Genomic DNA, 26,587 nt, shown 5'->3' on the forward strand with positions numbered 1-26,587 from the left:
GAAATTTCCAATTTGTTTCCATATTTCTCTTCCTTTGGTGCCATGTTTTAGTCACCCAAGTTCAAATCTCAATAGCTGTAAACTCTTAGCTGAAAGCTCATCATTGTCTTGGATTCCTAAATGAATTTTGGCATCCAGTGGACTTCTCTGTTGAAAAATTAGTTCCCATTCCACAACACAATAAACCCAGAGAAAACCCCCCCAAAACAAAGAAAAACACCACATACCTTCCATCTTTCAGGGTGTTAACAATGAATCGGTTAATCTGGCAAATACAGTTGCTAGACAATTGTTCTTTCTCAACAAGAGGGTTCAACTGTGTTGCCAACATGAAAGCTGAAAAGCATAGAGATAACTTTAGTCCCCACAGCATTTCAGGCAGGACAATCTGAAGGCTGATCACACCTGGACTAGCAAGGGAAAAACAATGCCTTGACTATGTTTCTGAAAGTAAAACCACTCAGATTCTGCATAGTGAAAAAGAATATAATCTACTGCATTAAACATCTGCTGGTACTTTGAAATGTATTTCCTAAAGTGCCCAAAATAATTTTTTCCATCATTCAGGTTTCATGACAAAGACTAAAAAGTCTCTTCCATGTTCTTCACCTTGTGACTAGAGATAGCAAGCAGTAGTCTGCAAATTCTCTTTCTCCCTTGTAAAGTTTCCAACATAGAAATAAATCCCCAAAAAGGCAAGTATGGGACAGCTAACCCATTATATTCACTAAATGTCAATACCATCCTGAGGGAAATTAATCAAAGAAAACAGAGCACCAGTTAGAGAAAATTAATTAAGCCAAGTGGCAGCTTTCCACTAGATCCAGTCTATTGTGAGAACGCTCTCTGCTAGCCGTAATTCCGTCTGAATGAAGTGCATGGCCAAGCAAATGTACACTTCTGAAATGCCCCAAATTATTGCAGTCAAAGTGCTGTGTGTTCTTTCATTATTTAAATGCAAATTCCTAGGTTTATATGTCATACTTACAGGATAGAGTGTTCAAGCCATCACTCATAAGCAGTCGATAACGGGGTGGACTATTCCCTGTAATAATGGGACGGATGTTCTAGGAGAGAAAACTTGATTCATTAGTCAGGTTGTCTTCCCAGTCCCCAGGGATAAGTAAACTTAAGTGGCAGGAGAGTGGGTTTGCCATTAGTTCAACAAACACTGAACTGCTTGCCCATTCTCTTGACACCTAAACCCAAGCAAAAGAAAACTGGATCTGATGATTTTCCCACCACCGTCTCTGTATTAACATTATCAAACACAACCTAGGTGAGAATAAAATGAGTTTCAATACTCTTCTGTTCGCTCTCAACTCAAATTTGATTGAAAATTAAGGACAAGGTGCTACATAGAAAACATGCTAAAAATACAAAATGGGGAAAAAAAATCTTTGCCCCAAAGGGGCTTACAAATGAGGCGGAGACAGAGGCATAGAGACATAAGAGAGTTATGCACATGACATGGGGGCACAGCCAAGACATTTATCACAAGTTGAAGGAAATCAGAAGCAGCTCTCCAAAGGAAGTGAAATACACAAACAGAGCTTTAAGACGAGTGGCAGCGAGTTTGGGAGTAACAGGGAGATCGTTAGGCCTGTGACTCAGAATCTGCTGGTATGATCCATGATGCTGCTTCTGTGCGTTTTTTAAACTCTCCCTAACATTTAAGGACCCCTTAAATGAATGATAGGGTTAATGAAGAATTTTAAGCAGTTCCATTCATTGCAGGCAGATCTGACCAAGACAAACCTCAGGACAGGAAGAAAAGTAAGGAGGCGGGAGTAATTATGGGTAGCACTACAGTACCCATCAATTGTGGAAAGAACAGAAAGGCAAAGCCTCAAATCTGAACCCCCAAAGTTAGCTCTGGTTAGCATGATATTAAAAAAAAGAAAAGAACAAAGAAAGGCCCGCTTCCTCTCTTAGGGTTACAACAAGACTGACCTACTTTTTGGGATGATGGAGAGAATTTCCTAAAGTGGACAAATCTGTGTATGCTTCATCAAATGTAATTTGTAATTACATCCAAGTTTTTTTAAATGTTTGACATAAAATATTCAAAGGTACTCACAATGACTTGGAGGATGGGTTTTATGGACGTATCTCCCTGTTGCATTATGGCCTGAAAGAGTAAAAACAGAATGAGATACACATTTAAATCATGACCAAAATCTGACATATTTTTACAGCTTGGTATTTGGAATAAGCTACAGAGAACATTATTCAAGAGGCTTTTTGGAGGGGCGCCTGGGTGGCTCAGTGGGTTAAAGCCTCTGCCTTCGGCTCAGGTCATGATCCCAGGGTCCTGGGATCGAGCCCCACATCGGGCTCTCTGCTCAGCGGGGAGCCTGCTTCCTCCTCTCTCTCTGCCTGCCTCTCCGCCTACTTGTGATCTCTGTCAAATAAATAAATAAAATCTTTAAAAAAAAAAAAAAAAAAAAAGAGGCTTTTTGGAGCTTATCATTTGAAAATCATTTAAGTTTTATCACTGTGGACAAATCATAAAATCACAGAAATGAGATACATGCTTACCAACAAGGATACACTTACTACATCCAAAATACAGGGGTCACATATGTACTCCTTATTCAGAACAGCACACTGATTTGACCGTAGTGCCCATTAATAGAGAATTAGGTAAGTATGGCAAATCCTTAAAAGAATATCATGCAGCCTTAAAAAGATGTTTATATAATACTGGTTACCTCTTGTGAGAAAACTGATAAGTGGGGGCCACATGTGAGAGGCAGATCTCACACAATCTTCTTTTCATACCTTTTGAATTTTAAATCTTTTAACTCCATTAGCAATCATGAAAATAATATCTTAAAAAGGGACGCCTGGGTGGCTCAGTTGGTTAAGCATCTGACTCCTGATTTCAGCTCAGGTCATGAACTCAGGGTTGTGAGATGGAGCCCTACATCAGGCTCCACACTAAGATTCTCTCTCCCTTTCCCTCTTCCTCTGCGCCCCCCAAATAAAAATCATTTAAAGTAATATCAGGGGGTGCCTGGATAATGCAGTTGGTTAAGCATCTGGATCTTGGTTTCAGTTTGGGGCTTGGGTCATGATCTCAGGGTCTTTGGATCAGACCCCATGTTGGGCTCCTCACTCAGCACAGAGTCTTCTTAGGTTAACCTCTCCCTCTGTCCCTCCTCCCCACTGTGGTGCATGTGCACTCCCTCTCAAATAAATGCATAAATCTTTAAAAAGTAAATAAATAAAGGTAACCACTGGAAAAACTAACAGCAGTGAAGACTGGTTCTCTGGACTCTACTTTTGTTCATGCTGAAATAAATGGTACCAGACTAGCTCTTCCAACCACCAACTAAAACCTGGACAAAAATATATAAACTGTTTTCAAGGGTGCCTGGGTGGCTCCATCATTAAGCATCTGCCGTCAGCTCAAGTCATGATCCAGAGTCCTGGGACAGACCACCGCATCAAGCTCCCTACTCAGTGGGAAGCCTGCTTCTCCTTTTCACTCCCCCTGCTTGTGTTCCCTCTTTCCCTGTCTCTCTGTCAAATAAATAAATAAGTAAATAAATATAAACTGTTTTCAAATACAAGACAACAAGTAGACCAAGACTGTGATCACTGAAATGAGGGGAACCCTATGACCATCCTGGCCTTCAGCACAGAGGTACTTCTAGACCACTGCATGAACAAGGGAACCCAAGAAGGAATGGGTATCCCTACTGAGCACAGATCCCAGTTCAGGGAAGCAAGTTAGCTGGATTTCATGGATGCAGAGTACCAGAGATGAGCGAGCCACACTGAGAAAGAGCTTCAGTAACCTATACAGGGGTTCCCTTGAGTCTCTGGCTGAATTTTAAGTTGTGCATACACAGAATGAGATTCTACAAGACCAGGCAAAGAGTTATTAGAGTTATAAACTGAAAAATTAGTGGAGCTCACACAGGCTAGAATATAGATGAGTTCTAACCAGCCAGAGGACAGAAAACTCAATTAACATCTGCTGCGTTCAGTAGAAACCCCAGAAAGGGCATGCTTTAGAAGCAGAACTAAACTAGACCAAAGCAAAAGCTATTCTAGACCCATTCCAATCTCTGAGGGATCAGCTGATTTGCAAGTAAATTAACAGTCTGCCAAAACAATTCAATATTCTTTTTAAGATTTATTTATTTATTTGAGATAGAGAGAGCGCATGTACACAGGCACACATGCACAAGTGGGAGGGACAAAGGGAAAGGTTCTCAAGCAGATTTCAAGCTGAGTGTGGAGCCTGACACAGGGCTTGATCCCATGACTGGAGCCGAAACCAAGAGTTAAACGCTTAACCAAGCACCACCCAGGTGCTTGGTTTATTTTAAAATTAAAGAAATTTTAAAATACTCTGTTAACAATATGGGAAGGAGGCAAAAAGTACTTCTGCGGCACACTAGAGTACTAACTGCTACCCCGAGGAAAAGCATTCGTGCAGTTGAGTTGTGAGCTGAACCAACTGCTTTTTTATAGAACACCATTTTTATTTGCAAGGCCAAAGGACAAACTGGTTATTCAAACTTCAGAATTCAGCAAGTATTTTCTCAAAAATAAGGTGAACCTGTTTTTAAGGAAAACGACAGTTATTGTCAATTATACAAGGGTTTTTAGTGAAATCAGAACTTTTGAAAACTTCTATTCACCAACAATGAGCTTTATAGCTTCTCCATGTTTACAAACTTTTCTGATTAAATTAGTAAGATTAATAAGCATAAATTTTGGTTATATAATAAAACATACCAATATTTGGAAGATCTGCATAATGCAGTGAGTCAGCATTTTCCAAATGACCAATGCATGGCATTATAAATAATGCAGAGGCAAAAGATCCATTCAAAATGCAAGACAGACCAATTCTTTTTTTTTTTTTTAATTTTAAATTAAAATTAAAATTTGAGAGAGAGAGCAAGCGAGCATCAGCCGGGGGCGGGGGGCAGAAAGACAGGGAAAATACAATTTCCTATTTGTTTTGAAAAATATAGCTGTTTTTCACAAAACATGTTATTTATTTTTAAAAAAGTTTTACTTATTCCTCAGAGAGCGTGATCGAGCAAGCACAAGCAGGGGGAGTGGCACGCAGAGGGATAAGCAGGCTGAGGAAGGAGTCCCTGCTGATCAGGGAGCCCAACACGGAGCTTGATTCCGGGATCATGACCTGCACTGAAGGCAGATGCTTACTCGATTGAGCCACCCAGGAGCCCCAAGATAGACCAATTTTACATTTCAAATAACCTTTAAGAAACTACCATTTGTTGAGTTTTGATTAGAATTAGAGAAAAACTTTGTCTATTCACAGCCATTTCTGACACCATATGTGTGGGTTTCCACGTGAAGCAATTCTCTGCAGACACCAAGTGGATGTCCTACAAATCAACTGTGATACTACCTAGAGTTAGTGTAGATCCCACAGGTTAGAGGCTGTCCCACAAGATCATCCCTTACTTACTTCAGATACCAACCTCAAGTAGTGGGTCCTTAGGATGCCCACACTTCTGCCTTACTTGCCTACAAATTGGGGGTTCCTATGACCCCCCTCCTCAGGCTCAAAGAACTCAGAGAAACATGTAACTGGTTTATTATAAAAGATATTATAAAGGATACAAATGAACCACCAGATGCAGAGGTAAATAGGAGCAAGGTCTGGAAGGGTACAGAGCATAGGAATTTCTGCCCCTGTGTGGAGTTTGGGGTGTGTGACCCTCCTGGCATGTAGATGCATTCACCAACCTATAAGCTCTCTGATCCCTGCTGTTCAGGGTTTTCTGAAGGTCCCATTGCCTAGGCATGATTGATCAAATCACTGACTATCGGTGACTGGATCCATCTCCTGACTCTCTGGGGGACAGTGGCAGGATGGGGAATTTAGGGTTGAAAGTTCCAACGCTTTCTCCTTTTTTAAGATTTATTTATGTATTTGAGAGAGTGAGTGAGCTCACGCACCACAAGTGGAGGGGGCAGAGGGAGAGGGAGAGAGAATTGACTGAGTACAGAGCCGTACTCAGGCCTCGATCCCAGGCCTTTGAGATCATGATCTGAACTGAAACCAAGAACTGCATGTTTAACTGACTATGTCACCCAGATGCCCCAAGACCAAATACATGTTTCTTATTATATTATAATATCACAAGGATCAAAAAAGAAGCCTGAAATATTAAAATACTCCCTCTTTTTCCAACTACATACCTGAGGCCAGATTTCCTTCACAGAGATCACCCCCTCAAAAAATATCAATATACTGAATGCAGAAGCTGATATGAAAATCTAGCTGTCATATCTTCTAAAGCCAGATGTTAAAGCAATGTGCCAAAATGTAAAACAATATCAATTTTCTATTTGTTTCGAAATATATAGCTGTTTTTCACAAAACATGTTATTTACCTTTTTTTTTAAAGGTTTTATTTATTTATTCAGAGAGAGAGAGAGAGAGCAACCACAAGCAAGGGGAGTAGCAGGCAGAGGGAGAAGCAGGCTCCTCACCAAGCATGGAGCCCGGCGTGGGACTCAATCCCAAGACCCTGGGATCATGATCTGCGCCAAAGGTAGCTGCTTAACTGACTGAGCCACCCAGGCATCCCAATGTTATTTATGTTAGAAGTTTATTATTACCTTAAATGTATAAATATTTTTAAAATATTTGTTATAATTTCAAATTTGGTGAGGTAGATATCTTATTAAAAAAGTTCCATCTTAAAACGATGTTTTTTAAATTTTTTTTTTAATTTATTTGACAGAGATCACAAGTTGGCAGAGAGGCAGGCAGAGAGAGAGGGGGAAGCAGGCTCCCCGCTGAGCAGAGAGCCCGACATGGGGCTCGATCCCAGGACCCTGGGATCATGACCTGAGCTGAATGCAGAGGCCTTAACCCACTGAGCCACCGAGGCGCCCCTTAAAACAATGTTTTAATAGTACTTTAAGATCGGGGTGCCTGGGTGGCTCAAACTGTCAAGCTCTTTTTTGGCTCAGGTCATGACCTCAGGGTTGTGAGATCAGGCCGTTTCAGGGTCAGGGGCATGGGCACTGGGCATGGAGTCTGCTTGAGACTTTCTCCTTTTGCCCCTCAACCCGCTTGAGTGTGCGGTCACTCTCTCTTTCTGTCTCTCTCTAAAATAATTAATTAAATGAATAAAAATCTTTAAATTAAAAAGGTATTCTTTTTTTTTTAAGATTTTATTTATTTATTTGACAGAGAGACACAGCGACAGAGGGAACACAGGCAGGGGGAGTGAAGGAGGGAGAAGCAGGCTTCCTGCTGAGCAGGGAGCCCAGTGCAATGCAGGGCTCCATTCCAGCATGACCTGAGCCAAAGGCAGACGTTTAACAGACTGAGCCACCCAGGTGCCCCCAAAAAAGAGTATTCTGAGATCAAAATGCTTGATGTTGAGTGTAGCATAAGAAACAGAGTTGTCCAATCACTGTGTTGCACACCTGAAACTAAGATAATGTTGTGTATCCACCATACTCAATAAAAAAAAAAAAAAAAAAGAGAGAGAGAGAGAGAGAGAGAGAACCACAAAATATTTATGTCTCTTCTCCCCCAATTCGTATGTTGAAACCCAACCCCCAGTGTGATGGGGGCCTTTGGAGGTACTTAGTTTTTTTTAAAGATTTTTTTTTTTTTAAGATTTTATTTATTTGTCAGAGAGAGAGAGAGGACAAGCAGGCAAAGTGGCAGGTAGAGGCAGAGAGAGAAGCAGGCTCCCCCCTGAGCAAGGAGCCCGATGCGGGCTCGATCCCAGGACCCTGGGATCATGACCTGAGCCGAAGGCAGCGGCTTAACCAACTGAGCCACCCAGGTGTCCCTGGAGGTACTTAGTTTTAATGAGGTCATGAAGGTGAAGATCCCATATCAGAATTATTGCCCCTAGAAGAGGAAGAGGCAGCAGAGTTCTCTTTTCCCACAAAGATGAGGTCATGTGAGCACACAGCGAGATGGCAGCTGCAAGCCAGGAACACAGCCCTCATCCAGCACTGAATCTCCTGGAACCTCAATCTCAGATTTCCCGCATCTATGAAAACTAAATCTGCTGTTTGCACCACCCAGTCTATTTTGTAATAGTGGTCCGAATGAGGGTGAAGTGCTCTAAAGCAATCCTTGAAAAAGTTAAGCAAAGAGTACAGCTAATAAATCAATAGTGGAAATAAATTCAAATCATAAAACATACTCAAATAATCCAGAAGTCAGGAAGAGCAAAACAACAACAACAACAAACAGATGGGACAAGAAGCAAAATATAAAACTTAAAGCCAAACATGTAACTATATTAAGTGTAAATGGTTCAAGTACTCCAATTAAAAGGCAGAAATTGTCAGAATGGGTAAGGTCAAACTATTTGCTGTCTACAAGAAATACACTTCAGGGGTGCCTGAGGGACTCAGTGGATTAAAGCCACTGCCTTCGGCTCAAGTCATGATCCCAGGGTCCTGGGTTCGAGCTCAGCAGAGAGCTGTATCTACCCCCCCCCCACTTCTCTGCCTACTTGTGATCTCTCGCTCTCTGTCAAATAAATAAATAAAATCTTTTTAATAAGTATGTAGAAGAATATGAAAGATTAAACTATCAACCAACTTGACCTAATTAAATCTTCTAACAATTGCAGAATACACAGTCTCTTAAGCGCACCTAGAATATTTTCATCAAGATTCCATACACTGGGAAATAAAACAAGTCTCAATAATGTTAATGTTAAAAGACTGAATTCAGAGAGTATGTTATTTGACCACACTGGAATTAAACTAAAAATCCTAACAACAGGGGCGCCTGGGTGGCTCAGAGGGTTAAAGCCTCTGCCTTCAGCTCAGGTCATGATCCCAGGGTCCTGGGATCAAGTCCTGCATCGGTCTCTCTCCTTGGCGGGGAGCCTGCTTCCTCCTCTCTCTCCTGCCTCTCTGCCTACTTGTGATCTCTGTCTGTCAAATAAATAAATAAAATCTTTAAAAAAAAAAAAATCCTAACAACAGGCTGTCTAGAAAACTTCCAAATATTTGGAAATTTAACAGTAAACTTTTTTTTTTTTTTTAAGTAATCTCTATACCCAACTTGGGGCTTGAACTCACAACCTAGAGATCAGGAGTCGCAGGCTCTACCTACTGAGCCAGCAAGGCACCCTGTAAAAAGTAAACTTCTAAATAACCCACCTGCAGAAAAAGATACTGCAAGAGAAGTTAGAAAGTATTATTAACAGAATGAAAATGAAAATACAATCTATCTAAATGTATTGGATTCACCAGAGCAATGCTTAGTGGGAAAATTATAGCTTTAAATGTTTAAAGAAAAAAGGTCCAAAATCAATGATCTAAGCGTCCACCAAAGAAGCCAGAAAAAGAATCAACTAAACTCAAGCATGTAGAAGGAAGGAATTATTAAAAAGAGCAAAAAATCAATACAATAGAAAATGGATAAACAACAGGAAAAAATAATTAAACCAAAAGTTGGTTCTCTGAAAAGATCAATAAAATTGATAAACCTCTACCTAGTCTGATCAAAAAAAAGAAAAACAAATATTCTCAATATCAGAAAGGAGAAATGAAAAAAAAAAGAAATGAAAAATGCATCACAATAAACCACGTATATATGAGATAATAGGGATTTTAGAAATAACTTTATGAGGGGCGCCTGTGTGCTCAGTCCTTAAGCATCTGCCTTTGGCTCAGGTCATGATCCCAGGATCCTGGGATCGAGTCCCACATCGGGCTCCCTGCTTGGCGGGAAGCCTGCTTCTCCCTCCCCCACTTCCCTTGGTTGTGTTTCCTTTCTCTCTGTGTCTCTCTCTGTCAAATAAATAAAAATCTTTAAAAAAAAAATTAACTTTATGAAACAACTTAGATTAAGTGGGTAAGTCCCTTGAAAAACACAAATTATCAAACTGACATACAAAATGTAGAGAAGCTAGATAGTATTATATTTATTAAAGAGACTGAATTTGTAATTTAAAATATTCCAAAAGAGATAACACTAGGTCCAGGTGGCTTTACCGGTAAATTTTATCTAACATGTAAAGACCAAAAAAAAAAAAAAAAAAAGAGAAGGGGCACCGAGGGGCCCCGGGGTTTAAGCCTCTGCCTTCAGCTCAGGTCATAACCCCGGGGCCTGAGAACAAGCCCCACATCGGGCTCTCTGCTCCGCAGGGGGCCCGCCTCCCCCCCCCCCCCCCAGCCCCCCCACCCCACCTGCCTCTCTGCCTACTTGTGATCTGTCAAATAAATAAATAAAATCTTAAAAAAAAAATCAATCTTCCATAAACAATGTTAGGAAATAAAAGAGAACACTTTCCAACTCATTTTATGATGTTAGGTTTACCTCAAAGAAAAAATAAAGTCATTCTAAGAAAGAAAAACTACAGAGGCGCCTGGGTGGCTCAGTGGGTTAAGCCTCTGCCTTGGGCTCAGGGCATGACCTCAGGGCCCTGGGATCATGCCCCACATCAGGCTCTCTGCTCAGCGAGGAGCCTGCTTCCCCCTCTCTCTCTGCCTGCCTCTCTGCCTACTTGTGATCTCTCTGTCTCTCTCTGTCAAATAAATAAATAAAATCTTAAAAAAAAAAAGAATGAAAAAACTACAGACCTATATAACACTCATGAATGTAGATGCAAACACTACACATTCACTAGATAGTTAACTTAAAAAGATGACAAAACTAAGAGCTGACATGGATATGGAAAACAGTTTGGAAATTTCTTACAAACATTCACTTAACATACCACCCAGTGATTAATTAACACTCCTAGGCATCTACCCCAGAGGAATGAAAATATATTTCCACAAGAAGATTTTTACATAAATGTCCATAGCATCTTCATTCATAACAGCCAAAAAATGAAAATAACCCAAATGTTTAACAGTAACAGGTAAATTAAACAAATTATGTTTATTTGTACGACGGAGTACTACTCAGCAATAAAAGGTACAAACTACTGAAACAACATGGATAAATCTCAAAAAACATTTTGCTGAGACAAGAAGCCAGACACAAGTTTACATGAAGTTTTATTTATTTATTTTTTTAAAATATTTTTACTTATTTGACATAGAGAGATGGATAATGAGAGAGAGCACAAGCAGGGGGAGCAGCAGGCAGGCAGGCAGGCAGGCAGAGGGAGAGGGAGAAGGAGAAGCAGGCTCCCTGCCGAACAAAGGGCCTGATGTGGGGCTGGATCCCAGCACCCTGGGATCATGACTTGAGCTGAAGGCAGCCGCTTAACTGACTGAGCCACCCAGGTGCCCCAACATGAAGTTTTAAATAGTCAAACTAACCTTTGGAGATATAAACCAGACATCAAAACTCTAGTTTACCTAGGCTGGAAGCAAGGACTAGGCAAGGAGCAGGAGATCAGAGTGCTGTATACATTTGCCAAAGCTCATCAAACTGCACACATCTTGATGACTTTTTATTATATACATTACAGTTTTTATTAAGTGTAAATCAGTGCTGAGTTTCAATAAAGGTGATTTTTTTTCTTAAGTTTCTAGGGAACAGAACTGGGGCAGGGTGGGGCAAAAAGTCAGTAATTTAATAAAACACCTTTCTGTTCTATTTGATTTTAAAACCACATGCATGTATTAATTTATTATTTTTAATTTGTGTCATCATAAAGTGAATATAAGATTAAATCTTCTGGGACATACAACATGATATGTACACTTAACACAAAATTGCCTTAAATTTTCCAAATTAACATTGCATCTAAAACACAAAGTAAACCCAATTTAAACAATGGACAAGAGACTTTAGGAGACATTTTTCCAAAGACCTACAGATGGCCAACAGACACACAGGATCCTCAACACCACTATTCACCATGGAAATGCAAATCAAAACCACAATCAGACTGGCTACTATCAAAAAGACAAAAAGTATGAAGTGTTGGCAAAGATGCGGACGAACGGGAACCCTTGTGCACTGTTGGCGGGCAACATAAACTGGTGCAGCCACTATGGAAAACAGTACGGAGGCTCCTCAGAAAATCAAAAACCAAACTACAATGTGATCTAGCAATTCCACTTCTGGGGATGTACCTGAAGAAAACAAAACACCAATTCAAAGAGATACATGCATGCCACGTTCACTGCAGCATTATTTATGATAGCCAAGGTAAAGAAGCAACCTAAGTGTCCATAAAGAAATGAATGGCTAAAGATACACACGTGTGTGCACACACAGAGGAATATTAACCATAAAAAAGAATGAAATCTTGCCACTTGTGACAACACACGTGGACCTACATGGTATTACGCTAAATGAAATAAGCCTGACAGAGGAGACAAATACATATGATTTCATGTTGAATCTTTAAAACAAAACACAAACAGACTCATAGAGGAAACAAACTATTGGTTACAAGAGTAAGGAGTGACTGGGGGTGCAGGTGAAATGGTGAAGGGGATTAAGAGGGTTCAGGCTTCCAGATCTAAAATAAATGGGTTATGGAGATGTAATGCACAACACAGGGAATTTAGTCAGTAACAATGTCATAACTTTGTGTGGTAAGAGAGTAACTAGATTATCCTGGGGATCATTACTCCTAATGTATAAAAATACCAAATCACTATGATGAACACCTGAAACTAACAGAATACTGTATGTCAATTACACTTCAGTTAAAAAAATACAAAGCAACAGAATATAATAGTCAAGGGCACATGTATTCAAATCTTCACCCCACTGACAAAGTATTTAACTTCTCTGCACTTTAACTTTTTCATTTGTGAGGTGCAGGTAATTATAAAAATCTACCTTACAGAGTTACTGTAATTACTGACTATTATAGATAAAGTATCTGGCACATTGGAAAAGGCAAAAATACTAGTTTCCTTCCCCTTTCTTTATATTACCCAATAAATTAAGATACAAATGCTATTTATTCTATTTACCATAATACTTCCATGTACAATCTCTTCTTTTATGATGTTAGCTCTTGCCCCAAATGCCTCTATTATTTATGTTAGTTGCTTACCCTTTGGGCCTGTGTCTTTTGAACGAAAATGATACTACTTGCTTTAGCTAATGATAATCACAGTTGGCAAAGGTTCCCCACACTATCACCATAAACATAAAAATTTTCTTTGTCATTTATGAATAAAACTTAAGTAATGCTTGACCTAACACTAGAAATATGTTTCCAAAGTTTTGAATACAGCAAAAACCAAGTGATCAAATTATTAACACCATAATCATTCTTTCTAAAAGTGAAGAACAATTCCTAATTTGCCTTAAAGTCACAAGGTGGGGCTCCTGGGTGGCTTAGTCATGCGCTCTCGCTTGCTCTCTCATATAAATCTTTTTTTTTTTTTTAAAGATTTTATTTATTTATTTGTCAAAGAGAGAGAGAGAGAGAGAGCGAGCCCAAGCAGGGGAAGCAGCAGGCGGAGAGAACCAGGCTCCCTGCTGAGCAAGGAGGCCGATTTGGAACTTGATCCCTGGACCCTGGGATCATGACTGGAGCCGAAGGCAGACACTCAGACACCCTAACGTCCCAATAAATCTTTTTTTTTTTTTTTTTTAAAGGTGCAAGGTAGCAGCTGTAAGTAAATGAGAACTACAAGTTCAATCAATTCTCAGGTTTAATTGTTCCTAATTTATTCAAGTAGTAACTCCACTCAGCTGTTTTTCCCCATTTATCTCTGTCTTTTTTTTTTTTTTCACTGCCTCATATGCAACTAGCAAACATTTACTGTATATCTAAAACTTGCCATCACTGCTTCAGGTCTTTAGGAGACTACTTTGAGCAAAAAATAGATGTAATTTCAGGCCTCCAAGAATTTACAGTCCAGTGGGGAAAACAAAAACTAATATTAGTCAAATAAAAAGCAAATAAGTATAAAATTACATTTGCGATAATTAAGAGGTAATATATACTGAACATTTACTGTGTACCAGGCATGGACTAAATAAAGCACTTTAAATGTAATAGCTCACCTAATTCTCCCACTAACCTTAGGCAATAGGTACTAGGTATAATTACTCTCATTTTACAGAAGAGAAAAGGCAAAGTTTAGTATCTTGCCCAAAGTCACACAGGTAATACATGAACAAGCAGGAATCAGGGTCTCAAAATAAAGGGAATTAGGCTAGTAAGTTGAGGAAGGTTTCTCTGAAAAACTAACTGAGCGGAGACTGACGTTTCCCAGGGAGGGGAGAGTGAAGAACCACACAGGCAGATGGAAAAGAACGGGCAAGACTACAGAATATACCAGGAATTTAAATTAAAAAAGAAAAAAGAAAGACACCAAGAAATGGAAAGACATTCCATAGTCGTAGGTTAGAGGAATAAATATTGTTGAAATGTCTATACTACCCAAAGAAATCTAAACTTTGATGCAATCCCGATCAAAATGCCAATAACATTTTTCACAGAACTAGAATAATCCTAAAATTTGTAAGGAACCACAAAAGACCTGACATAACCAAAGCAATCTTGAAAAAGAAAAACAAAGCCAGAGGCATCACAATTCCAGATTTCAAGTTATATTACAAACCCATAGTCATCAAAACAGTATGGTACCGGCACAAAAGCAGAGACACAGTCCAATGGAACAAAATAGAAAAACCCAGAAATAGGCCCACAATTACACGGTCAGTTAATCTTCAACAAAGGAGGAAAAGAATATGCAATGGGAAAAAGACAGTCTCTTCAACTAATGGGCTTGGGAAAACTGGACAGCAACATGCAAAAGAATGAAACTGGACTACTTTCTTACAGCATACAGAAACACAAACAAAATGGATTAAAGATCTAAATGTGACACCTGAACCATAAGAATACTAGAAGACAGCAGAGGCAGTAATTTCTCTGACATCAGCAGTAGCAACATCTTTCTAGATATGTCTGCCTCCTGAGGCGAGGGAAATAAAAGCAAAAATAAACTACTGGGACTACATCAAAATAAAAAGCTCTTGCACAGCAAAGTAAACAGTCAACAAAACCAAAAGACAATCTACTGAACAAGAAAAGATATTTGACAGATCTCAGAAGGGCTTAGTATCCAAAATACATAAAAAACTGCTACTACTCAACACCCGAAACACAAATAATCCAATTAAAAAATGGGCAGAAGACACGAACAGACATTTCTCCAAAAAAGACATCCAGATGGCCAACACACACAAAAAAGTAATGACTCATTACTTTTCAACATTACATTTTAACACACATGAAAAAGATACCTCATCATGGGGGAAATGCAAATCAAAATTACAATGAGCTATCACTTTACACCTGTCAGAATGGCTAAAACTAACACCACAAGAAACAAGTGTTGGCAAGGATGATGTGGAAAAGGAACCCTCGTACACTGCTGGGAATGCAAACTGGGCAAAAACAGTATGGAGGTTCTCAAAAATTTAAAAATAGAACTACCTTAGGATCCAGTAACTGCACTATTGGGTAATTACTCCAAAAATACGAGAACACTAATTCGAAAGGATACATGCACCCCCATGTTGTGGCAGTATTATTTACAACAAACTATGCAAGCAGTCCAAGTGTCCACTGATAGACGAATGGATAGAGAACATGTTTATGTTGGGTGGAAATCAGTAGTCCAGGCAAGAAACAATGGTGCCAGAGTGGAAGAAAAATAGATGGATTTAAGAGATACGTTGTGGAGGTAAAACACGGATTTGGGTGATGGACTGAACCTCTAAGGTGATGGAAGTTTGCAGGAAGAATGATTCCACAATTTTTGGCTAGCATATCTTGATGGATAATAGAGCTATTGATCCAGACAAGGTACACCAAGAGGCCCAAACTTAGCAAAATAACGAATTTGCTTTGGGACACGCTGAATTTAAAATGCCTTTGAGGTATCAGGTAGGCAGACATATTACAGAGGTTTCTCTTTCAGAGTAAAGGTGGCTCCGGAAAAAGAAATGTGTGAGCAACTGACATAGTTGGTAATGGGATTGTCTTGGTAGCAGAGGGCCTAGGACAGGACATAACCCTCAGTAAACAAAAACTTACAACGAGCGACCGGCAAATAAGACGAGGAAAGACAAGCCAAGTCAGAGAAGCCAAAACGGAGTGTTATCAGAAAGAAGTAATGCTCAAAACTGGTCAAAAGGAGTAACTCTCAAACACTGCTGAGAACTCAGGTTAAGTTAAAAACTGAAAAGTGTCTGTTAGATTTAACGACTTGGAAGCACTGCTAACTTCTGCCAGGGTTCTTTCTATAGCGATCGAGGGAACAACAGATTGGAGTCTGTTAACGGGAGGTGAGATGAAAACTGACAACTCTAGAAGTTCGGCCGTGGATAGGGGAAAGGAAGAGGGTGATGCGGGACGATCAAGTTAATTCTGCTTCGTTTTCTTAAGTAGAAAAAACATGGACATGTTTAAAAGACGATAGTAAAAATTTTTCGAGGAGATGGGTGAGAATTCTAGGGAGTCACCCGACGGTACCCCCCAACCCCGCCAATCTTCTCCCGCGTTTTCTCCCCATCGCCTCCAGCTCCTCTCTCCCTTCTCCACCCCCACAAGCCCAGGACCCATAGCCACCCTAGCCCGGCTGCCCGCAGGTGTCTCCTCACCGCAATGGCCCCCTCGCTCAGGTGGCCCACCATGACTGCGCTGCGCCAACTCCCGCGCTCCGGCTCCTCCGCACCTCCCGCTCACTCCCGGGACCCCGCGTGCTCTAAAGCTATTGGGCTAAGTAGCTGCAGGCACCACCCCCGCCTTCTGACATGCGCAAAGCACAAGGGCGGGCTTAGGAGCGGAGCAGCCACCGCATTGGCCGAGGCCCTGCGAGCAGCCCACGTGACATGCCAGAGCCCGGGTTCAGGACCTCGTCACGCCACTGCTGCGCCTGGGGGCGGGGCCCGAGCCGTGGGGCGCGCCAAGGATGACGCGGGTTCTTTTTCTGGGCGTGAGGTCCAGTCCCGAGAGCTTTCCTAGACGGTTCTCGGAAAAAAACCTGGCTCGGGCCTTTGCTGGGCCGACCGACTCTTAGCCCAGAAGAGAGAGCTATTCCCTGACACCTCTGCTGCTAGCCGTAGGCAAAGCAGTAACTTGATTCCTTCGGCAATCCAGGTGCCGAGCTCCCGCCATTGCTAGACCCTGAGCTTGGCACAAGGGAAATCTGCGAAGGTAAATAGGATCCGGTCCCTGCCCTCAGAGGAGAGCATAGTCTGTCGAGGGAGCTACCGCAGTGAGTAGCCCTAACTCCAGGTAGACATGATTTGGGCCTCAGGAGAGACGCAAAGTGTGCTGCGTTCGCAGATGGAAAATCAGGGAAGGCTTCCTGGAGGCGGTGCCATTTAAACTTGGTCTTGAAGGGTGTGTGCAAATTTGCGAGGTGGACTCTGAGGGAGGGATGCTCCCGGAAGAAAGCATAACCTATGCAAAAACTAGGGAGGTGAATAGCCTGACAAGCTAAGGATAGCTTTAAGTAGCTCAGGACAGTAGGTTACAAAGGAAGAGGTGAGACTTGGGCATTAGAAAATGAGCCCAGGGGTCAGATTTGTACTGGGCTTTCCTAAATGCTTGGAGGAGCATTCATTGATTAAGGCAGAGGACTGACATCTGTTTAAATATGGAGGATGAATTGAATTTAGGGGGTAGGGTAGGGAACTGAGGCCATGGAGACTAGTTATGACACTGGAAAAAATGCCAGACCAGAGATGGTGAGGACTTGAATAAAGAAATGATCTGGGAATTGACAGAAAAATCTAAACTGTGTAAGAGATAGAAACATTTGTTAATTTAATAGTAGCTGGGGAGAGAGAAAATTCTGGAATGCCTCAGGTTTCTCACCTGAGGAGCTTGGGAAGATGGAGGTTTAAGAGGCAAGCCTGGTGTGTGGAATAAAGTAGGCCTTCAGTAAATATTTCTAAATAAAAGGATGCTCAGTGAATATGTGTGAGAGAAAATAGATCCTCAGGATGGAAACTACAGGAAAAGACCACAAGAATGATTTTTGTTGCTTCACATTTATTTGAGTGAAATCTTGATTATTTTTTTCTAGACTTGTGCATTTGTAGAAATCTGAATTCCTTATTTTCTTATTCATTTTAGAGACCTAAGGTAGAATGGATCTGCCTGTGGATGAGTGGAAATCATACATATTTCAGAAATGGTCTTTGCTCCCAAAGTCCATTCAGGACACAATTTCTACGGCAGACACTTTAAAGGATATCTTCCTTCACTCCTCTTCGCTTCTTCAGTAAGTGTGTGAAAGCTTTAACCTGGGAAATTTTGATCGAGAAAATGTTCTCGTTTGTCATTTGCTCTCACTTTCTATCTCTTTTTCATGGAAGGATTAAGTTTAGATTTTATATTTCTTGCTATTTCCAGTTTTTCCTAACCTACAATTACAGAACAGTTGGGGATGCTAATGGCTTTTTTGGTATCAATGTTATGTTTCAATAATCAATGCCTTGCTACAGAAACTAGGCTGTGAACTTTGCTATCTCCCAAAAGATATAGTGGGCATTTACTAGCTACGCATAGAAATTTATAGGTGCTCAAATTGAGAAAGGACTTTAGAAGTCATATAGTCTAACCCCAGGATTTTTCACACTCTCTTGACTGACTAACGTCCTCAGTAAGAAATATATTTTAGGGGCACCTGGGTGGCTCAGTGGGTTAAGCCTCTGCCTTTGGCTCAGGTCATGGTCTCAGGGTCCTGGGATCGAGCCCCGAGTTGAGCTCTCTGCTCGGTGGGGAGCCTGCTTCCCTCTCTCTCTCTCTCTCTCTGCCTACTTGTGATCTCTGTCAAATAAATAAATAAAATCTTAAAAAGAAATAACTATTTTATATCACAGCCTAGTATGTACATACATAAATAGAAAATTGAAACAAGAGTTTCCCAAAACATTCAGTGAATTTTTATCAGACACCTGTTTGTGCCAGCTGTGCTAGATGCTTAGAGAACAAAAATACATAGTGAGGGGCGCCTGGCTGACTTAGTCGGTAGTGCATGTGACTGTTGTTCTTTTTTTTTTTTTTTTTTTTTTTTAAATTTTTTTTTTTTTTCAGAGAGAGGGGGAGAGAGAGCGAGTGCAGGCAGACAGAATGGCAGGCAGAGGCAGAGGGAGAAGCAGGCTCCCCGCCGAGCAAGGAGCCCGATGCGGGACTTGATCCCAGGACGCTGGGATCACGACCTGAGCCGAAGGCAGCTGCTTAACCAACTGAGCCACCCAGGCGTCCCGTGACTGTTGTTCTTAGGGGAGTGAGTTCACGCCCCACACTGGGCAGTAGAGCTTACTTAAAAAAAGAAAAAGAAAAAATATACATTAGTAAATAAAAAATAGGCACAGATACTTACTCTTGAGGAGCTTAGTTCTGTCAAAGGAGGGACAGACAGTAAACATAAATAAGCGAAGTATATAGTATGTTAAAAGTGCTATGTATAATAGAAAACAAAATTAAAATAGAAGAGGGTAAGGGAAATAGGCAGTGTCAGGAGTGAGATTGGAGGTTGTAGTATTAAATAGTGTGATCACTTACGGTTTTGCTGAAAAGATGGAAGTTAAGGGGCACCTGGGTGGCTCAGTGGGTTAAAGCCTCTGCCTTCAGCTCAGGTCATGATCCCAGGGTCCTGGGATCGAGCCCTGCATTGGGCTCTCTGCTCAGCTAGGAGCCTGCTCCCTGCCCTCTGCCTACTTGTGATCTCTGTCAAATAAATAAACAAAATCTTCAAAAAATTTTTCAAAAAAAAAATATTTTATTTATTCGACAGAGAGAGAGAGATCACAAGTAGGCAGAGAGGCAAGCAGGGGGTGGGGGGAAGTGGGCTCCTTGCTGAGCAGAGAGTGGAGAGCTGGATGTGGGGCTTGATCCCAGAACCCTGAGATCATGACCTGAGCCGAAGGCAGAGGCTTAACCCACTGAGCCACCCAGGAAAAAAAAAAAAAAAAAAGATTTTATTTACTTAAGAGAGAGAGTGAGCGAGAAAGAGCATGAGAGGGGAGACAGTCAGAGGGAGAAGCAGACTCCCTGCCAAGCACAGAGCCTGTTGAGGGACTTGATCCTGGGACTCCAGGATCATGACCTGAGCCAAAGGCAGTCAGTCGCCTAACCAACTGAACCACTCAGGTGCCCCTAGGCTCTTTCCTTTCCACTCTGTTTTCTCAACTGATACAGTCTCATTCATACCCATGATGTCAGTTACATCCTATATGCTGATTACCTTGAAAATTCTATGTCTAGCTCTCACCTCTCTTCTGAGACTCAAATCTCTAAATCCAGCGGACTACTTAAAGTCTCAAAGATACTTAAAATTCAGGGGCTCCTGGGTGGCTCAGTCTGTTAAGTGTCTGCCTTTGGCTTAGGTTGTGATCCCAGGGTCCTGAGATTGAGCCCCATGTTAGGCTCCCTCCTCAGAGGGAAGCCTGCTTCTCCCTCTCTCTCTCTGATTGCCACTTCCCCTGCTTGTGCATACACACGCTCTCTCTCTCTCTGTATATATCTATCTCTCTGTCAAATAAAAAATATAATGTTTTTAAAAATCCTTAAAATTCAACATACCCAAAATCAAACTCATAGTCCTTTCCAGTGGTACCTATCTTAGTAAATTGCACTGCCTTATTTCAGTTCCTAAAGCTAGAAACCTGTGAACCATTCTGTAATTTTTTTTTTAAGATTTTATTTGTTTATTTGACAGACAGAGATTATAAGTAGGCAGAGAAGCAGGCGCTGCGGGGGTGGAGGGGAAGGAGACTCCCCTCTGAGCAGAGAACCCGATGTGGGGCTCGATCCCAGGACCCTGGGATCATGACCCGAGCCAAAGGCAGAGGCTTTAACCCACTGAGCCACCCAGGCGCCCCAACCATTCTGTATTTTAAAATAACTCATGGTGGGTGGCCTGGCTGGCTTAGTCAGTGGAGCATGCAACTCTTGATCATGGGATCATGAGTTTGAGCCCCACATTGGGTGTAGAGATTCCTAAAAAAATAAATAAATGTTTTAAAAAATAGAGGAGGCCCAAATTCAATGCCCAAACAGTAGGTTTATCTCCCGGGACATTTACTGAGTTCTTAGGAAGTGCAAAAGGCCGACCAAAAAGGCAGAATAAAATTTCTGCTGTCTCAACAATGGTGAGTAAGATCCCACTAGTAGAAAGGGGCTTGGAACAAATGTTCTCCCCCTTAACACATTTGCCAGATTTTGAACATTTATAGTATGGAAGGTTAAAAATCTAAGCTCAGAATGTCCTGAGACCAAAGATTTTAGGCACGAGGAGACAGAGACCTTCCAGGCTTTCAACTAAAAGCTTAGGAGGGGGTACCTGGGTGGCTCAGTCATTAAGCATCTGCCTTTGGCTCAGGTCATGATCCCAGGGTCCTTGGATTGAGCCCTGAATCTGGCTCCCTGCTCGGCGGGAGGCCTGCTTCTCCCTCTCCCACTCCCCCTGCTTGTATTCTCTCTCTCTCTCTGTCAGGTAAATAAATAAAATCTTTAAAAAAAAAAAAAAAAAACTTAGAAGGACCAAACCAAGGAACAGGGAGAAACTAGGGGTTACTGGCTCAGTCAGTAGAGTGTGCAAGTCGTGATTTTGGGGTTGTGAGTTTGAGCCCCATGTTGGATGTAGAGATTACTTTAAAAAAAATCTTAAGTGAAAAAGAAACAGGGGCGCCTGGGTGGCTCAGTGGGTTAAGGCCTCTGCTTTCAGCTCGGGTCGTGATCTCAGGGTCCTGGGATCGAGCCCCGCATCGGGCTTTCTGCTCAGCGGGGAGCCTGCTTCCTCCTCTCTCTCTCTCTGCCTGCTTCTCTGCCTACTTGTGATCTGTCAAATAAATAAATAAAATCTTTAAAAAAAAAAAAAAGAAACAAAAGGTAGCCCCCACCCTGATCCAATTAAATTTTCAATTAGGTGAAGATTAGCCGGCCCCTAACCCTATCTGCCTAACATAGGAGAGGGGGTACTTTGACAGTGGAAAATGTCATCTAGCTTTATTGGGTCTTCTGTGCACAGTCAGGAACACAGTAAAAGATTACTAGACATGTGGGGCACCTGGCTGACTCAGGAGAGTTTGTGACTCTTAACCTCAGGGTCATGAGTTTAAGCCCTATGTTGGGAGTAGAGATTACATTAAAAAATTTTTTAAATAAAAAATTAAAAGTAAAAAGTAATAAAGTACCTTTCAAAAATGAATACAAAATAAAGGTATTTTCAAACCCCCCCCGCCAAAAAAAAAAAATTCTGAGTGACCATTCTGCAGATTAGAGCCTCAAGAAATACTGAAGAAGGGGCGCCTGGGTGGCTCAGTGGGTTAAGCCGCTGCCTTCAGCTCAGGTCATGATCCCAGGGTCCTGGGATGGAGCCCCGCATCGGGCTTTCTGCTCAGCGGGGAGCCTGCTTCCTCCTCTCTCTCTGCCTGCCTCTCTGCCTGCTTGTGATCTCTGTCTGTCAAATAAATAAATAAAATTTTTAAAAAAAAAAAAAAAAGAAAAAAGAAATACTGAAGAAGTTCCTAGTTAAAGAAAAATCATCCCAGGGCGCCTGGGTGTCTCAGTTGGTTGAGTGACTGCCTTCAGCTCAGGTCAAGATCCCAGGAGTCCCAGGACGGAGTCCAGTGTCAGGCTCCCTGCTCAGCAGGGAGTCTGCTTCTCCTGCTGACCGTCCCCACTCTTGTGCTCTCTCTCATTCTCTCTCAAATAAATAAATAAAATCTTAAAAACAAAAAAATCATCCCAGATAGAACCATGCAGTTGCAGAAAGGAATGAAAGGTACCAGAAAAGATAAATATGTGACTAAATATTTTTAAAATCATTATTTAAAATAATGATAGTAATGATGTTTTTATGGGACTTAGAACATTTAGAAGTGAGGCATGGTAATAGACAAATGGGCAAATGGAGGTAAATTGTTTTAAGGTTCTTCTGTATAGTTTGGGAAATGGCAAAAGTACTAACTGAAGATGATAAATGAATCAGGGATTCATTTTGTAATCCCCAAGAGAGCCACGAAACATATTTAAAATTTTGCAATAAAATCAAGGTGATTCTCCCCCTTTTCCTACGTGGTAGGTGTATAATCCAATGTTCTCTGCATCCAAATCCCTGGAATTTACAAATATGTTAAGTTAGGTCGCGGAGAGAAATTAAGTTTGCAAATGGCATTAAGATTGCCAGTGAGCAGGGATGCCTGGGTGGCTCAGTTGGTTGAGCAGCTGCCTTCGGCTCAGGTCATGATCCCAGCGTCCTGGGATCGAGTCCCGCATCAGGCTCCTTGCTCATCGGGGAACCTGCTTCTCCCTCTGCCTCTGCCTGCCGTTCTGTCTGCGTGTGCTTGCTCTCTCTCCCTCTCTCTCTCTCTGACAAATAAATAAATAAAATCTTTAAAAAAAAAAAAAAAAAGATTGCCAGTGAGCCAAGTTTAAGATAGGCAGAGTAGCCTGGATTATTCCGGTGAGCCCAGTGTAATCACAAAAATCCTACAAAGTGGAGAAGGGAAGCAGAGGGTCAGAGGGAGATAGAACTAGTGAAAGAATTGTCAGAGAGACGCAGCACTGGGGGTTTTGAAGGTAGAGAAAGGGAGATACCAGCCAGAGAATGTAGGCAGCCTCTAGAAACTGGAAAAGGTTAAGAAAGCAGATTCTCCCCTGGAGCCTCCAGAAAGCAACACATCTTTATCAACACCTGGATTTTAGCCCATTGAGCTCCATGATAGAACTGTAAGATAACACATTTTTGTTTAAGCCACTAATTTGGTGGGAATTTGACCAAAAAAACCAATGTGCTCCCTTGACCTCCCTGATCCAAATTATTACCAGTAGCCAGACCGTGACTATCTGGTTTCCCAGATGCATACTTACCTCCCTCCTGACTATTTCCTATACCCCAACAGGAATCATTTTTCAAAACAAATCAGATTCTATTGCTCTCACTTAAAATCTTTCAGGAGTCGTCTTTGCTCTTACAAGAAAGCCTAATTTCTCAACTTAATATAGCCAGCAAGACATTGCAGTCGGCCACTGCCTATCTACCTGCTTCCTCTTTTTTTCTTTTCTTTTTTTTTTTTAAGATTTTATTTATTTATTTGACAGAGAGAGAGAGATTACAAGTAGGCAGAGCAGCAGGCAGAGAGAGAGGGGAAGCAGGCTCCCTGCTGAGCAAAGAGCCCTATGCGGGGCCCGATCCCAGGACCCTGAGACCACAACCTGAGCCGAAGGCAGAGCCTTAACCCACTGAGCCACCCAGGCGCCCCCCCTTTTTTTTTCTTTTAAAGATTTTATTTATTTGAGAGAGAGAGAGCATGCGAGAACACAGGAGGGGAGTGAGAGGGAGAAGCAGAGAGACTCCCTCCCTGCCAAGCAGGGAGGCTCAATCCCAGGACCCCAGGATTGTGACCTGAGTCAAAAGCTGATGCTTAACCAACTGAGCCACCCAAGTGTCCCTGCCTGGCCTCCTCTTCACCCCACTCCTATTCTCAGCATATGGGCCTTCTTTAACTTCTTGACATGCACTCTGCTACTTCTTGCCACATGGCCTTGACTCCCTGTATTTCTTCTGCCTGAAATGCTTTTCCTGGCTTCTCTCTTCTCCTCTACACCCGAATTAAGTTCTGCTCATCCTTCAGGGTCACCCAGATCTTTCCTCAGGAAAGCCTTCTCTTGTGTCCCAGTGGCTCACTTGCACTTTTTATACATTTACAACACTACCTAACTTTCCTTTTTATATTTGTGTAGTCATTTGCTTATTGTCTATCTTCACTACTGAACTATAAACTCCATGAGGGTACATCTTGTCTGTGTCTCTTTCTCTGTAGACAAGAGCAGTGCTCTGTCAAAAAAACGAAACAAAAACCCAGGTATTTAATAAACACTGATCAGATGACAGTTTGGAAATATGTACAAAGCTCTTTACCAACTGGCACGTATTAATACTCAACATGACATATAAATGAGAGCTTTTAACGCATACCTTTGAAGTTCAGTGTTAACATCTTTATCTCTGTGCCAGCAACTATCAATAGTGTCTCGCACATAGAAGGCACTCAGATTTTGGTTGGAAGAAATAATGAGCACAGCATTGAGCCTTGGTAGTTTGGGTACAAACTGGGTACAATTGGTAATAGTTGGGTTTGGGGTTTATTTTTTGTCCGCTTGTTAGTCTTCTTTTTCACAAATGTTCACAAGTTAGAAATACATTCATCATATTTGAAATGATATTTAATGAAGTTTAACAGGAAAGTTTCTCTTTTACCCTTCTCATTCAGTTTCACAGAAATAACCACCGTTTATTGGAGTTTTTTAGTTCTTCTTATGTATTCTGCTATAATTGTAAATAAATACATGCATATCTGTTTCTTTATTCTGTTGGATAATATTATGTGCTTTGTTCTAGGATGTTTTTCTCCATGTCACACCTTGAACTTTTGGGCAACCCCGTGATATTACATGTATAGCTATGCCATAATGTAGTTAATTCTTTCCCTGTTGAGGGGCAATTATATATATATTTTATTATATATATTATATATATATATATATAATATATTATATATAAATATATTTATTATATATATTTTAATATATATTATATATTTTATTTATATTATATATATTTTTTAAACATTTTATTTATTAAATAAATAAAGATATTTATTTATTTGACAGAGATCACATGTAGGCAGAGAGGCAGACAGAGAGAGAGAGGGAAGCAGGCTCCCCGCTGAGCAGAGAGCCCGATGTGGGGCTCGATCCCAGGACCCTGAGATCATGACCTGAGCCGAAGGCAGAGGCTTAACCCACTGAGCCACCCAGGCGCCCCGAGGGGCAATTATGTTATTTCCACTTGTATTTTTACTGTTACAAACAATGTGACAGCGAACAACTTTTTTTTTTTTTTTTTTAAGATTTTATTTATTTATATGTCAGAGAGAGTGTGTGCACACAAGCAAGGAAAGAGGCAGGCAGAGGGAGAAGCAGGCTCCCTGGTGTTCTAGAAGCCTGATGCAGGACCTGACCCCAGGACCCTGGGATCATGACCTGAGCCAAAGGCAGATGTTTAACCAACTGAGCCACAAGGGCATCCGGACAACTTTTTTTTATATGTTTTTGTATATGTATTTAAGAATTTAAGATAGATTCTTAGAAGAGGTATGGTTGCAATCACTCGTTATGAGTATTTTAAAAATTTAATAAATACTGACAAATTGTATTCCAAAAAGACTTCACCAGTTTACCATGAACAACGTATGAAAATCACTTCCGTATAATCCTTGAAGAGACTAGAAAGCAAGTCTTTGATTTTAATTTTGCCAAACTTCAGGATAAAAGTGTCTAGTACTTGTTTCGTTTTTTGTTTTGCATTTTTCTGATTATTAGTGAAGGAATGCATCATTTCTGACATCACAGCCCATCTATATTCCTTCTACAAACTGTTCGTTTGTGTCCTTTGCCCGTTTTTTACTGGGTTGTCTGTCTTTTATGAATTTATAGGAGATCTTTAAAATTCCGGCCATGTAATTCTTTGCTATATATGTGAGTAATTTTTCTCCTAGTCTGCTATTTCTCTTTGTTTTACTTGCAGTGTTTTTGCATTGTATATAAATTGTGTGTGCTTTCATTTTTATATTAGGTTTATCTGTCATTTCTTATGGCTTTTGAGTTAGGTCTCTTGCTTAGGATGGTCT

The 26,587-nt window shown here is 41.1% G+C and overlaps 2 protein-coding genes across 3 annotated transcripts in view; one reads left to right on the forward strand and one right to left on the reverse strand.

Annotated features, from left to right (window-relative positions):
* The window catches only part of LOC111151679 (replication protein A1), a 76,515-nt gene extending 59,842 nt beyond the window's left edge, over positions 1 to 16,673 (reverse strand). The window contains exons 1-4 of the mRNA XM_022509814.1: positions 16,538 to 16,673; positions 2,081 to 2,131; positions 989 to 1,067; positions 228 to 336 (exon numbers count right to left, since the gene is read on the reverse strand). Of these exons, the coding sequence (XP_022365522.1) occupies positions 228 to 336; positions 989 to 1,067; positions 2,081 to 2,131; positions 16,538 to 16,570 (272 nt within the window). The 5' untranslated portion in view covers positions 16,571 to 16,673. The remainder of the gene's footprint in view (positions 1 to 227; positions 337 to 988; positions 1,068 to 2,080; positions 2,132 to 16,537) is intronic.
* A 96-nt stretch (positions 16,674 to 16,769) lies between these two features.
* The window catches only part of LOC111151675 (SET and MYND domain containing 4), a 50,051-nt gene continuing 40,233 nt past the window's right edge, over positions 16,770 to 26,587 (forward strand). The window contains exons 1-2 of one of the 2 annotated variants that reach the window (XM_022509809.1): positions 16,770 to 17,093; positions 18,021 to 18,168. In XM_022509809.1, coding sequence (XP_022365517.1) covers positions 18,035 to 18,168 — 134 coding nt within the window. In that variant the 5' untranslated portion in view covers positions 16,770 to 17,093; positions 18,021 to 18,034. The remainder of the gene's footprint in view (positions 17,094 to 18,020; positions 18,169 to 26,587) is intronic. The other variant, XM_022509810.1, reaches the window with a different exon arrangement.

This window comes from Enhydra lutris, unplaced genomic scaffold (assembly GCF_002288905.1).
Source record: "Enhydra lutris kenyoni isolate GAN:26980312 unplaced genomic scaffold, ASM228890v2 scaffoldscaffold26, whole genome shotgun sequence".
Taxonomy (NCBI): domain Eukaryota; kingdom Metazoa; phylum Chordata; class Mammalia; order Carnivora; family Mustelidae; genus Enhydra; species Enhydra lutris.